General features: G+C 39.3%; 1 protein-coding gene across 7 annotated transcripts in view; it reads right to left on the minus strand.

The window, feature by feature from the left end:
* LOC132391152 (copper-transporting ATPase 2-like) overlaps positions 1-12971 on the minus strand; it is a 98122-nt gene that overhangs the window by 66741 nt on the left and 18410 nt on the right. For 4 of the 7 annotated variants that reach the window (XM_059963991.1, XM_059963989.1, XM_059963985.1 and 1 more), the window contains exons 2-4: positions 9838-10342; positions 3898-4125; positions 1000-1160 (exon numbers count right to left, since the gene is read on the minus strand). In XM_059963991.1, the coding sequence (XP_059819974.1) occupies positions 1000-1160; positions 3898-4125; positions 9838-9862 (414 nt within the window). In that variant the 5' untranslated portion in view covers positions 9863-10342. Of the gene's footprint in view, positions 1-999; positions 1161-3897; positions 4126-9837; positions 10343-12971 lie in introns of those variants that run through there. The other 3 variants (XM_059963988.1, XM_059963987.1, XM_059963990.1) reach the window with 2 other exon arrangements.

Here is a 12971-nt window from a genome sequence, read left to right on the forward strand (position 1 = left end):
GTCATAGGAAGAGTATTTGATGGCTCTAGATCTGTACTCACTAGAATCCAGAAGAATGAGGGGTGACCTCATTGAAACCTATCAAATGGTAAAAGTCCTTGATAGAGTGGATGTGGAGAGGATGGTTCCTATGGTGGGAGAGTCTAAGACCAGAGGACACCAATTCAGAATAGAGGGGCATCCCTTTAGAATGGAGATGAGGAAGAATTTCATTAGCCAGAGAGTGATGAATGTAGAATTCTTTCCCACAAACAGCTGTGGAGACCAAGTCTTTATGAATATTTAAGACAGGACAATAAATTCTTGAATGGTCAGGGCATGAAGGGATATGGGAAGAAGGCAGAAGATTAGGGCTGAGAGGAAAATTGGATTAGCCATGATGAAATGCATGACGAAAAGCAGACTTGATGGATCAAATGGCCTAACACTGCTCCAATATATCTTATGGTCTTAAGATGATTTCATCAGCAAACTTGAAGTTTCAGTAAAAAAAATCTGATTGGCTTCTGTCACAAGGCACACATAATCTTGGACCTTTAAATTTACCACACCACTAGTTTAATATCAAAGAGGCAAAGTGGAATTCTATTTCTGACTTCTAAAAAGTATATACTTGTCATATATACTAATTGGATGTGGCAAGGCCAGTATGTCACCTGATCAGCCTGGCACCCTAGGCCAATTCAGAGGACAGATCAGGTAAGGATTCCCTAAAGGATGTTAATAACCTGAAAGGTTCTTACAGTGGCCTGTTCACTTTCACAAAAGTATCATACTTTCTGCCTTTGGATTTCTTTATTTATCTTTGTTGATGTTGCAGAATTAGAACACATGTCTCTAGACAATAGCCCAAGCCTCAGGATTTTAGTTCAGTCAATTAACCATGGTACTACCAGACTCCCTGGAAACACATTACATAGGAAGTTGATATAGTATTTTTTAACCATGTTATTGAATCCAATATCATTAGTTACTTCAAAGAATATAAAACATACTTACACTGAGTTCCAAGTTTCCAGCTGGAGACATATCTTCTATTACAGCTGCACCAAAACCTAAATCTTTGATTAATTCTGCAATGGCAGTAGGTTGGATGATAAGTGGGTTATATTTTACTTCTGCTTTTCCTGCCATTAGTGCTACCAGAATGGAATGTATACCTAAAAGACACCCACTATGTTTAAAATGTTATTTCACATTAAGGATAAATCATAAACACGTATGAGAAGTGAAAAGGGTCACAAAATGTGCAAAATAAGACAAGGAGCTGACCCTCACATTGACAGTTGTGATACAGGGAAAATTTAAGGTGGATTTAGGACAATACTCAGAGGAATCCCTGCAGAGATTCCTTGAGTGCCATCCAATACACCTTCCTTCAACCAGTAGACCAATTTCTGCTTAATTTGCATTGAGTTTTTACCATGACTCAGTAAAATTGTGCTCTCTAGTCCAAATCTAGTGCTCTCACTTTAACCGTGGAAATTCAGCTCCTTGCCCATGATTGGACCAAGGCAATAATGCAGTCTTATTAACTTCTGGAACACAAATTGAACACTAATTAACAGATTATCAGTAATTCATTTACTGTACATGTAGCTTCACTTTAAAGATTACAATAAACTAAAACAATGACAATTGGCCAGATTAAATATGTCCTATTTCTTGTGAAAGGACACAATTATTTTTCTAGTTTCTAAGTTAATTTACAAACTTTAGTTTAACAAACAGGATGCAAGTGTTCACTGCTTTTACTGAAACCAAAATACACAACCATTTCTTGATACTATATGACTTGAAGGGTCATCAGAAGGCCGTGACTGATTATCCTACAGGCAATTCAGGTTGACAGTGGCTGCAAACATTCTGACTTAATATGTTGTAGTAACATTTTGTGTTCTGCTATGATTGAAGATGGGAAGGCTCATGAATACTTCTCCTCCTGTTAGCTGTTTAATTGTCTTCCACCAGACACATTGTAAAAATTACTGAACAGATTCTGAGGTTGCATGTAATCTTGAGGTATTGTTTCAGGATTATTTGTAAGCACACCTGGCTCTTCTTGCACTATATTGCTCAATGAATTGAGTTGGTGTAATGGTTTGATGGAATCCAATAATCTATAACCTATTGAAAAGTCAGACACTTAGGCAGAAAGGGCTGGGGCAGGGACTGGTTCTGTTGGTAAAAAGATGAAATCAAATTATTAGCAGAGAAGTGAAATTCTCTACAAGTAGTTAATGTGATTTTAATTTTCTAAAATGCCTCCATTAAATTGGAAAGCAGAAGATTGTTTCTTTATTCTCAAATGTTGTGAACTGCTGAAAACTTGAAGTCAATTAGCTTAATATCTTCACAATAGCCTTTTCTTAGTTATAAAAACAGAAGCTATTACATGACAGAATTAAAATTCTATATCATTGTCTTATGATGTGAGTTTTGGTCTTCAGGATCCTGTACCTCTACCTTGACAGTGGAAACAAGAACAGGATATGCCTCCAATAGTAAAGATTCTTAATGAAGGATGCCGCCTTCTTGAGGCACCAACCCTTAAAAATGCCCTCTGTTGTGGGGAGGGTTTGCGCACTGGCTGAGTCCTGTTAACCCCATCACATTTGCAGTTAGAAAAGTTCAAAGTAATGAGGTAAGTCATCGCATTTCACCAAACTATTGTTGCTCTTCAGGGAACATTTGTTGTGGATAATGGGGAACAGGTAGACGTACCAAACCTGGATTTCCAAAAAGCATCTGTTAAGATGCCCCATTAAAGTTAAAGAAAAACTCATGGCATGTAATGTAACATAGTGGCATGGACATAAGATTCACTGGGTGACAGGAAATGGAATAGCATAAATGATCCTTCTTTTGGTTGGAAAATTGTAACAAATGGTATGCCACTGGGATCAGTGCTGGGTCTCAGCTTTCTATACTTGAAGTAAATGGCTTCTATGAAGCTACTTCAATGAAAATATGTTAACTAACTATGCTGATGACACTCAGACAGGTAGTAAAACAAATTGGGAAACCGTCATAAGGAGGCTACAAAAGAAAATAGATTGGGTAAGTGGGTGGCCAAAGATCTGGCAAGTGTGAGAAAATAAAAAATTGCATGTTATTTGTAAGAGACTGTAGAGATATGTGCAGAACTACCTTGGTGTCCAATTGTATGAATTGCAAAAGGCTAGGGCACAGGTACACAAAGCAGTTAGAAAACCTTACAGAATACTACCAGTTATTGTTAAGGAAATTAAATATAAAAGTATAAGGCCTCAGATACATAGGACACTGTTGAAACACCTGGAATATTTGTACTGTATTGGTCTCATTAATTTAAGTGCATTAGTACTTTGGAAGTTCAAAGAAGGTTTATTAGACTTGTACCTACAACAGGTGGGTTGTCTTGTGAAAGAAGGTTTCAATCATAGTCAATGAAAAACTCTGCTGACCATCAACCACTCATTTACACAAATATTAAACTATTCCCATTTTTTTTCATTCTCTTTACATTATCATAAATTGCCCCCAGATTCTACCATTCACCTACACAAGGGACAACTTGCATTGACTGACTAACCTACCAAATCATAAGTCATTAGGATATAGCATGGAGAATCCCAAGACAGGAAAAGTAAGGGTTGTTATTGCCAGACTTCCAGCATCATCAAGCTGTCAGCCCTTTACATATAATGTAATAATCAGTTAGCACTGATTCAATTAGCACCTTTGTTTCTGGGAATGTATACCGAGTTCCAAGCAAGATACATATGGACCTGTGACCTTTTGATCCAGAAGTGAAAGTGAAATCAGTTGTACTTTATTGGAATCTAGACTATTATTCTTTTCAACTACAACTGACATATATCACTAAATTATTGACCAGTTAAAATCATTTCTTACCTTCTTCTTTTTGAAGATTTCTTTCAATATTGGCAATACAGGAAGCACAAGTCATACCAGTGATCAGAAGGAAACATTTTTCTGTTGTCACATGGTCTTCATTATTTTGCTTATTGGATCTGGTCTTGGATGGTAGAAACTCAAGGGCATGATCATTGGTTGGCAAAATTTGATTCTTCCGATCAGCTGACCGTTCATTGTTTGTTGGTGTGGAATGACTTGGAGACTCTGTTAAAATAATGACAATAATCATGTCACCAGTATCCATGGTTTGGGACGCATAAAAGTCCACAATCAGAATAACATTACTTTCTCCAAAAGCTGATTTATGGAATGAAATAATTTACATGAATTTGAGGAACAAGTGAAGCAAGCACAACAATACAGGAGTTCATCCCTGCTTTCTGGCAGAAGCAGACTAAATGCATAGTTGAAAGGGCAAGTTTCAAATACAGCTCAGGTTCAAATATTCCATACAGCTCCTAACATATACCACTTGTTTTGGCAATGGGATGGGCATTCAACAGTTTCATGAAAGCTGTATCCCTGAATGAAAATGAGGATCTTACACATCAAAATAAATTTTCAATAAAATAGATCAGCTCATTTGGGAGGATGAAATGGACCTCTAGTTGTTCATGATGCACTGGAAAATCATGCCAAAAGTCTCCTGAATGTTTCTCCTTTCCCTCCTCAAAAGTCCCTTTTAAAACAACATTTTGGCATTGGCATGAAAATAAATGGTCAGGGAAATATAGTGGAAGATACAAAGGCTGTGGCCTCAGTTCCACTGACCCAGATTCAATCCAAATTTGTGTGGAGTTCTCACGACTGTGCAGATTTCCTCTAATGCTCGAGACAATAAGACAATAAGGTAGATTGCCTTGGATACTGTTGTGAGGGATGACACCCCCCAAGGGGAATGTTACAGAGATCGGGTTAATGGCACTGAGCATGGGTCAATGGTGCAGAAGGGAAAGAGGGAGAAGGGGGAGAGGTAAGTGGTAGGGGGCTCAATAATCAAGGGAACAGACAGAAGGTTCTGTGCACATGAATGGGACACCCAAATGGTATGTTGTCTCCCAGGTGCCAGGGTTAGGGACATCTCGGATCGTGTCTGCAGCATTTTGGACAGAGAGAACAGCCAGATATTTTGGTACATATTGGTGTCAATGACATAGAAAGGAAAAGCAAAGAGGTCCTGAAAAGAGAATTTAGAGAGCCAGGTAGAACACTGAGAAGCAGGACCTCCAGGGTCGTAATTTCTGGATTGCTGCCTGTGCCATGCACCACAGGACGGTAGAAACAGGATGATTTGGCAGATTAATGCGTGGCTGAGAAGCTGCTGCAGGGGGAGGTCTGACCTGTTCAAAAGTGACAGATAGCACCTGAACCCGAGGGGAAACCAATGTTCATGTGGGCAGGTTTGTTAGAGCTTTTGGAGAGGGTTTAATCTAATTTGTTATGGGTTGGGGTCAGGATTGAATGGACTCAGGAAAGGATGGAAGGTAAAAAAGCAAAGATAATGTGCAGTCAGACTGTCAGGAAGAGCAGACAGATGATAGAACAGAATCAAAGAGGGTAGTCAAATACAGGACTTAAAGTCAAAGATGAAGCCACACTCAGATTGGAGGAACAACACCTTATATTCCGTCTGGGTGGCCTCCAACCTGATGGCATGAACATTATTTCTCTAACTTCCGTTAATGCACCCCCTCCCCTTCTTACCACATCATTTACTTATTTATCTATTTATTTATCTATCTATCTATTTATTTATTATTCCTCTCCCCCCCCTTTTTTCTCCTCTCTCTGCCCCTCTCACAATCACTCCTTGCCTGCTCTCCATCTCCCTCTGGTGCTCCACTCCCCCTTTCTTTCTCCCTAGGCCACCTGTCCCATGATCCTTTCCCTTCTCCAGCTGTGTATCCCTTTTGCCAATCAACTTTCCAGCTCTTGGCTTCATTCCTCTCCCTCCTGTCTTCTCCTATCATTTTGGATCTCCCTCCTCTCCCTCCCACTTTCAAATCTCTTACTATTTTTTCTTTCAGTTAGTCCTGACGAAGGGTCCCGGCCCAAAACATCCACTATACTTCTTCGTATAGATGCTGCTTGGTCTGCTGCATACCACCAGCATTTTGTGTGTGTGTTACAGGACTTAAGATGTTATATCTCAATGCATGGAGTATAGGAAATAAGGTGGATGATCTTGTTGCACAATTACAGATTGTCAGATCTGATATTGTGGTCATCACTGAATTGTGCCTGAAGGAACGTTGTAGTTTGGAGCTGAATGTCCAAGATTGCATGTTGTAATGGAGGAATAGGAAGGTGGACAGAGGGGGTGGTTTGGCTCTGCTGGTAAAAAATGGCATCAAATCAGTAGAAAGATGTGACATAAAATCAGAAGACGTTGAATCCTTGTGGGTCGAGTTAAGAAATTGCAAGGATAAAAAGACCCTGATGGCAGTTACATACCGGACTCCCAATAATATCTGGGATGTGGACCACAGGAAATAGAAAAGGCAAGTCAAAGGGACAATGTTATAATAGTCATGGGAAATTTTAGCATGCAGGTTGATTGGGGAAATCAGTTTGGTAATGGTTCTCAAGAGAGTGAGTTTGTTGAATGCCTACGAGATAACTTTTTAGAGCAGTTTGTCATTGAGCCAAATAGGGGATCAACTATACTGGATTAGATGCTACATAATGAACCGGAGGTGATTAGGGAGTGCAAGGTAAAAAAAAACCCTAGAAGGTATGCTTGAGTTCAACTTGAAATTTGATAGGAAGAAAGTAAAGTCTGGCGTAGCAGTATTACAATGAAATCAGAATCAGGTTTATTATCACTGGCATGTGACGTGAAATTTGTTAATTTAGCAGCAGCAGTTCAATGCAATACATGATCAAGCAGAGAGAGAAAAAAATAATAATAAACAAAATAAAATATAATAATAAATAAACAAGTAAATCAATTAAGCATATTGAATAGATTATTAAAAATGTGCAAAAGCAGAAATACCGTATATTAAAAAAGTGAGGTAGTGTCCTAAGCTTCAATGTCCATTTAGAAATCGGATGGCATAGGGGAAGACGATGTTCCTGAATCACTGAGTGTGTGCCTTCAGGCTTTTATATCTCCTACCTGAGAAAAAGGGTATGCCCTGGGTGCTGAAGGTCCTTAATAATGGATGCTGCCTTTCTGAGACACCGCTCCTGAAAGAGGTCCTGGGTACTTATCCACTTCAGTGGCAAGAACAGGAAGGCAGATTACTATCTGAATGGTGTCAAGTTAGGAAAAGGGGAAGTACAAGGAGATCTAGGTGTCCTTGTTCATCAGTCACTGAAAGTAAGCAAGCAGGTACAGCAGGCAGTGAAGAAAGCTAAAGGCATGTTGGCCTTCATAACAAGGGGAGTTGAGTATAGGAGTAAAGAGGTCCTTCTGCAGTTGTACAGGGCCCTGGTAAGACCACACCTGGAGTATTGTGTGCAGTTTTGGTCTCCAAATTTGAGGAAGGACATTCTTGCTATTGAGGGAGTGCAGCATAGGTTCATGAGATTAATTTCCGGGATGGCGAGACTGTCATATGTTGAAAGATTGGAGTGACTGGGCTTGTATACACTGGAATTTGGAAGGATGAGAGGGGATCCGATTGAAACATATGAGATTATTAAGGGATTGGACACGCTAGAGGCAGAAAACATGTTCCTGATGTTGGGAGAGTCCAGAACCAGAGGCCACAGTTTAAGAATAAGGGGTAGGCCATTTAGAATGGAGGTGAGGAAGAACTTTTTCACCCAGAGAGTTGTGGATCTGTGGAATGCTCTGCCTCAGAAGGCAGTGGAGGCCAATACTCCGTATGCTTTCAAAAAAGAGTTAGATAGAGCTCTTAAAGATAGCTGAGTCAAGGGATATGGGGAGAAGGCAAGACCGGGGTATTGGATGTGAATGATCAGCCATGATCACAGTGAATGGTGGTGCTGGCTCAAAGGGCTGAATGGCCTACTCCTGCACCTATTGTCTATTGTCTACTTTGTAGGCTAGTGCCCAAGAAAGAGCTGACCAGATTTACAACCTTCTGCAGCTTCCTTTGGTTCTGTGCAGTAGCCCCTTGATACCAGACTGTGATGCAGCCTGTCAGAATGCTCTCCACAGTACAACTATAGAAGTTTTTGAATGTATTTGTTACAGTGGTATGAGACAGGAGCTGACCAAAGTAAATTGGAAAGAAATGCTTGCAGGGATGACAGAAGAGCTGCAATGGTGTGAGTTTCTAGGAAAAATGAGGAAGGTGTAGGATAGAAGTATTCCAAAAACAAATAAATATTCAAATGGCAAAATAGTACAACCATGGCTATTAAGGGAAGTCAAAGCCAATGTAAAAGCAAAAGAGAGGGCATACAACAAAGCAAAAATTAGTGGGAAGACAGAGGTATGGGAAGCTTTTAAAATCCTACAGAGAGCAACTAAAGGAATCATTAAGAGGGAAAAAGTGAAATATGAAAGCTACTAAAAAGTATCATGGTGAAAATAAAAGGCTTTTACAAGTATATAAAAAATAAAAGAGAGATGAGCATGGATATAGGACCACTAGAAAATGAGGCCAGAGAAATAATAATGGGGGTCAAGGAAATGGCAGATGAACTAAATGAGTATTTTTGCATCATTGTGGAAGACACTAGCAGTGTGCCAGATGTTGAAGAGTGGAGAACTGAGTGCAATTACTATTACAAATGAGAAGGCTGAAAGACCTAAGGGTACATAAGTCACCTGGACATGATGAACTTCACCCTTGGGTTCTGAAAGCAGTAGTGGTAGAGATTGTGGAAGCATTAGTAACGAATCTTTCAAAAATCATTGGACTCGGGCATGGTGCCAGAGGACTGGAAAATTGTAAACATCTTTGTAACATCTGAAAACTTGGCCACAAAACCATTGGTTTTGTCATCCAAATTATTGACATATAATGTGCAAAAATGTGGTCTCAACACAGAACCCTGTGGAACACCACTAGTCATTGGCAACCAACCAGAAAAGGCCCCTTTCATTCCCACACTGCATCCAATCGGCCAGTCTTCTCTCCGTGCTTGCATCTTTTCTGTAATACCATGGGCTCTTATCTTGTTCAGTACCTTGTCAAAGGTCTTCTGAAAATCCAAATTGACAACATCCACTGACTCTCCTTTGTCTATCCTGCCTATTATTTCCTCAAAGAACTTGTCAAGCAAGGTTCCCCCTTAAGGAAACCCTGCTTACTTCGGCCTATTTTATCATGTGCCTCTAAGTACCCCAAACCTCATTCTTAATAATAGACTCTAACAACCACTGAAGTCAGGCTAACTGGCCTAAAATTTCCTCTTTTGTTTCCTTCCTTCTGAAAGAGTGTAGAGAAATTTGTAATTTTCCGGTCCTCTGGAACCATTTCAGAATGTCATGATTCTTGAAAGATCATTACTAATGTCCCCACAAGAATCTAATAGTAGAATATGGGGAGTAGACAGGAATGTGGTAAGATTAAATGGGATTAGTGTCAGATCAGGTAACGATTAGAGGAAATGGGTACGATGGTTAGCACTAACTCACTGATCTAAAGAGCCTGTTTCTGTGTTTTATGATGAAGGCTGCCTACTCCTCAAATACTAGTAAGTGCTCAGTGCCCTTTCCCACTTCCAAGTGTGGTTTGGGAGTTGAGATACCTCAGATTCAAACATTATGCTGCATTTCACATACCGTCCTGCTGTACACTCGTATTAAGCCCTATTGAGACCTGTCCCACTTTAAGATAGGCTCTTTTATGTATATCCATCCGATTTACTTACAAAGATGCATCATAAATATCACTTGAAACTTTACCTTTAAAAATGATTTCATTACCATTATCCAATGTGAAAATACTTAAAATGTGATTAAGCAGAAAGTCAAAAGTTCAGTTATCCTACCATACAGAGAGGTATTATTCCCCATTGTATCTATGGCACTTCAGAATTTCTGAGTTTATAAATGATGTATTGAAGCTATTTGTTCCCTGTTTTTTGAATGGTGATATTTTGTTCAACTGTGCTTCTTTTCTTTGAGAGGTCCTGCTCTGAGGTGGTGCACAATTAAGTATAATTCCTCCAATGCCAATGATCACATCATTGGTTGTATTACACAAATGTTTTTAAGTACTCCAACTTGCAGATATAGACATGGTTTTGATGGAAATTGAAGCTGTCTTGTTTTATTTCACTTGGAAAGAAGCCATTAAATTTCTTCAGTGTTTTTAATGGTGCACCAGTCAAGAAAGGTTCATTTTCCACAATATTTTTCTGTTCCTGAAATACACTTCTGTTGACTTTTGACAACTTCTTTAATATTAGCAACGCAAGTCAAGCCTTCAATGTATTGCCTCCGTGTAGTCAACAAGTCAAGAAGTAGCTGTTAGTATCTGAGTAGAATAGGCACCTGAATGTATATAAAAAAGTTTTATGTTATTTCAAAGAATCATTTCAAAATAGTCAGATGCCTTAGTTTTGATTCCAGGAACACAGTGGACAGTTTCAGACCATTCTATGACTTTGCTCCAATGCTCATTAGTAACTGGAAGATGTCACTGATGAGGGGATTTGGGTTTGATCCCTGAAAACAGTATTAGTTAAGAGTGGTGATGGTGAGGGTGATAGCAAAAGTTGAAATCTAGAATCTAGATCAGAGGGAGGAAAGGACAAAAAAAAAGCATGGGCCACCAACTATGAATGTAGATACTTTTAAAGAAAATAGAATTAAGATAGCTAAATCTTTTTAAAAACCTATAGATTTATCTGTTAAATTATAGTTAATCTGATAAAACAACTGGAAGCAATGCAATATATTCTCATAGATCTGCCAGGATTACTTAATGGCAAAAATGTCTATATCTACAAATTTTGACTCATTTGATACGGCACTTGTCCAGCCCTTTTAGAAGTATTGATTGAACTAACATTGTTTACCAAGGACAACATTCTATATTTACATGCATCTGTGAGCAAAATGGTAGAGGTTGGCCATTATGGTCTACATATGAAGTTTCATGCCAAATGAACGGAACCAAATTTGAGAAAGGGGTTACATGCACAAATCTAGTTATATCAAGTGTGAGACACAAGTGATTCTGAAGATGCTGGAAATCTTGAGCATCACACACAAAATGCTGGAGGCATTCGGCATCTACAATGAAGGGTCTTAACCTGAAACATCATCTATTAATTTCCCTCCATAGAAGTTGCCCAACCTGCTAGTTCCTCACATGTGAGGACCTGATAATAAATTTCCAGACATTTCTCTAAAAACTTTACAAGGCCACCTGATCTGAGGCCATGCCACTTGATTCCAGTTTAGCTCATGCACAGCTGTCCATTAGGCACCTATTTCCCAAATTACCAACATACCATATGCAACACAAAGGCATGGTAATCATAGACAACCATTGAAGTCTAATCAATCCTGACAAATGCAGGTTAATTCTGTCCCTCAGAATATCTTCCAATAATTTCCCCACAACTAATGCTAGTATAATTAGAGAGCAATTATTTTACTTCTCTGTCATAATCATAAACAGTCAATGAAACAAGTGGCTCTAATATCTACCATAATGAAGTAACTTCAAGAGGCAGGTCATGACATGTATGAACTCCAGCTTTCTCAACATTAACCCATTGCATTTTGCCTACCATTGAAACAGGTCTATGATAGATACCTTCTCCTCGGTCCTACTCTCACCCCTGGAGGATCTGGACAGCAAAGACTCCTACAATAGACTATTGCTCTGCTTTCAATACTATTATTCCAATCAAACTCATCACCAAATTCTGGCCCCTGGGAGTTAATGCCTCCCTCTGCAGTTGAATTCTTGAAAAAGAAAATCAGATCACAATCAATAAGGATAGGCAGCAACACCTCCACCACAATTATTTTAAATACTGGTGCTCCACAAGGTTGCATCCTCTGTCCCCTAATCTACTTCCTTTACACTCGACTAGGTTCTGCTCTAACTTCATTACAAGCTTGCAAATACCACAGTAGTGGGCCACTTCTCACATAATAAGTTGTGAAGGAAGGAGATAAAGAATTCAGTGACATCATTACCCAGAGAAATTGGCAGTAACAGAACATTGCATTCTCAATGGCCATAGGATGGACTTCAATGGCACAAAACTACTGTGTCGTGCCAATGGCTTTTTTGTCACCAGGTAAAGGAAGCCATTGTAATAAAACTAGAAAAAAGGAATTTTAACAAAGGCAAAGGTCTCACTCAAAGTAAGAACTGGACTTCAATTGCAAACAAGGTAGGACAGCAGAAACCTAATTTGATGAGGACTAACTGATCAGGTGGGATCAAGGATAGGGATATATATACCACCAGACTAGACATGCCCAGGCATCATCCCTGCTGAAGAGGCAGAGTTTGTCATCAAAATGTCAGTTAAAATCGATAACTGTACCTGGCTGGAAGCCCAAGAACAGTTTATTCATGAGTGACATCCTGTCATGACAACATCCTTACATCCTTTCCCTCAATGTCAACAAAAGAGCTGGACACATTCAAGTCACAGCCAAAAAATCGCACCAACACTTCAACTTCCTCAGAAGGATTGAGAAATTTGGCAAGTTCAATTCGACTCTTACCATTTTCTATTTATGTACCAGAGAAAGCATTCTGTACCAGAGAATGCATAATGGCTTATTATTTCAGCTTCTCTGTATGTGACCACAAGAAGCTCAGAGAATTGTGAACACAGCTTAGCACATCATAGGAGCTAGCCTCTATTCTTTGCATTCTGCCTTTCATTATGCTGGCTGCCTCAGAAAAAGAACCAGCATAATAAAAGACCCCACCTACCCCGAACATTCTCTCTTCTCCTCTCTCCCAGTGGGCAGAAGATACAAAAGCCTGAAAGTATATATCACCAGGCTTAATGAAAGCTTCTTTCCAATGATAAAATGAACTCTTGGCCTCACAATCTACTTTGTTGGGATCTTACAGATTGCCAGGTATAATGTTGTAGCCATCACTGAATCTTGGGCGAAGGATGGAACTGAATGGCCAAGGTTA

The sequence above is a fragment of the Hypanus sabinus genome, chromosome 3 (assembly GCF_030144855.1).
Source record: "Hypanus sabinus isolate sHypSab1 chromosome 3, sHypSab1.hap1, whole genome shotgun sequence".
NCBI classification, from domain to species: Eukaryota; Metazoa; Chordata; class Chondrichthyes; order Myliobatiformes; family Dasyatidae; genus Hypanus; species Hypanus sabinus.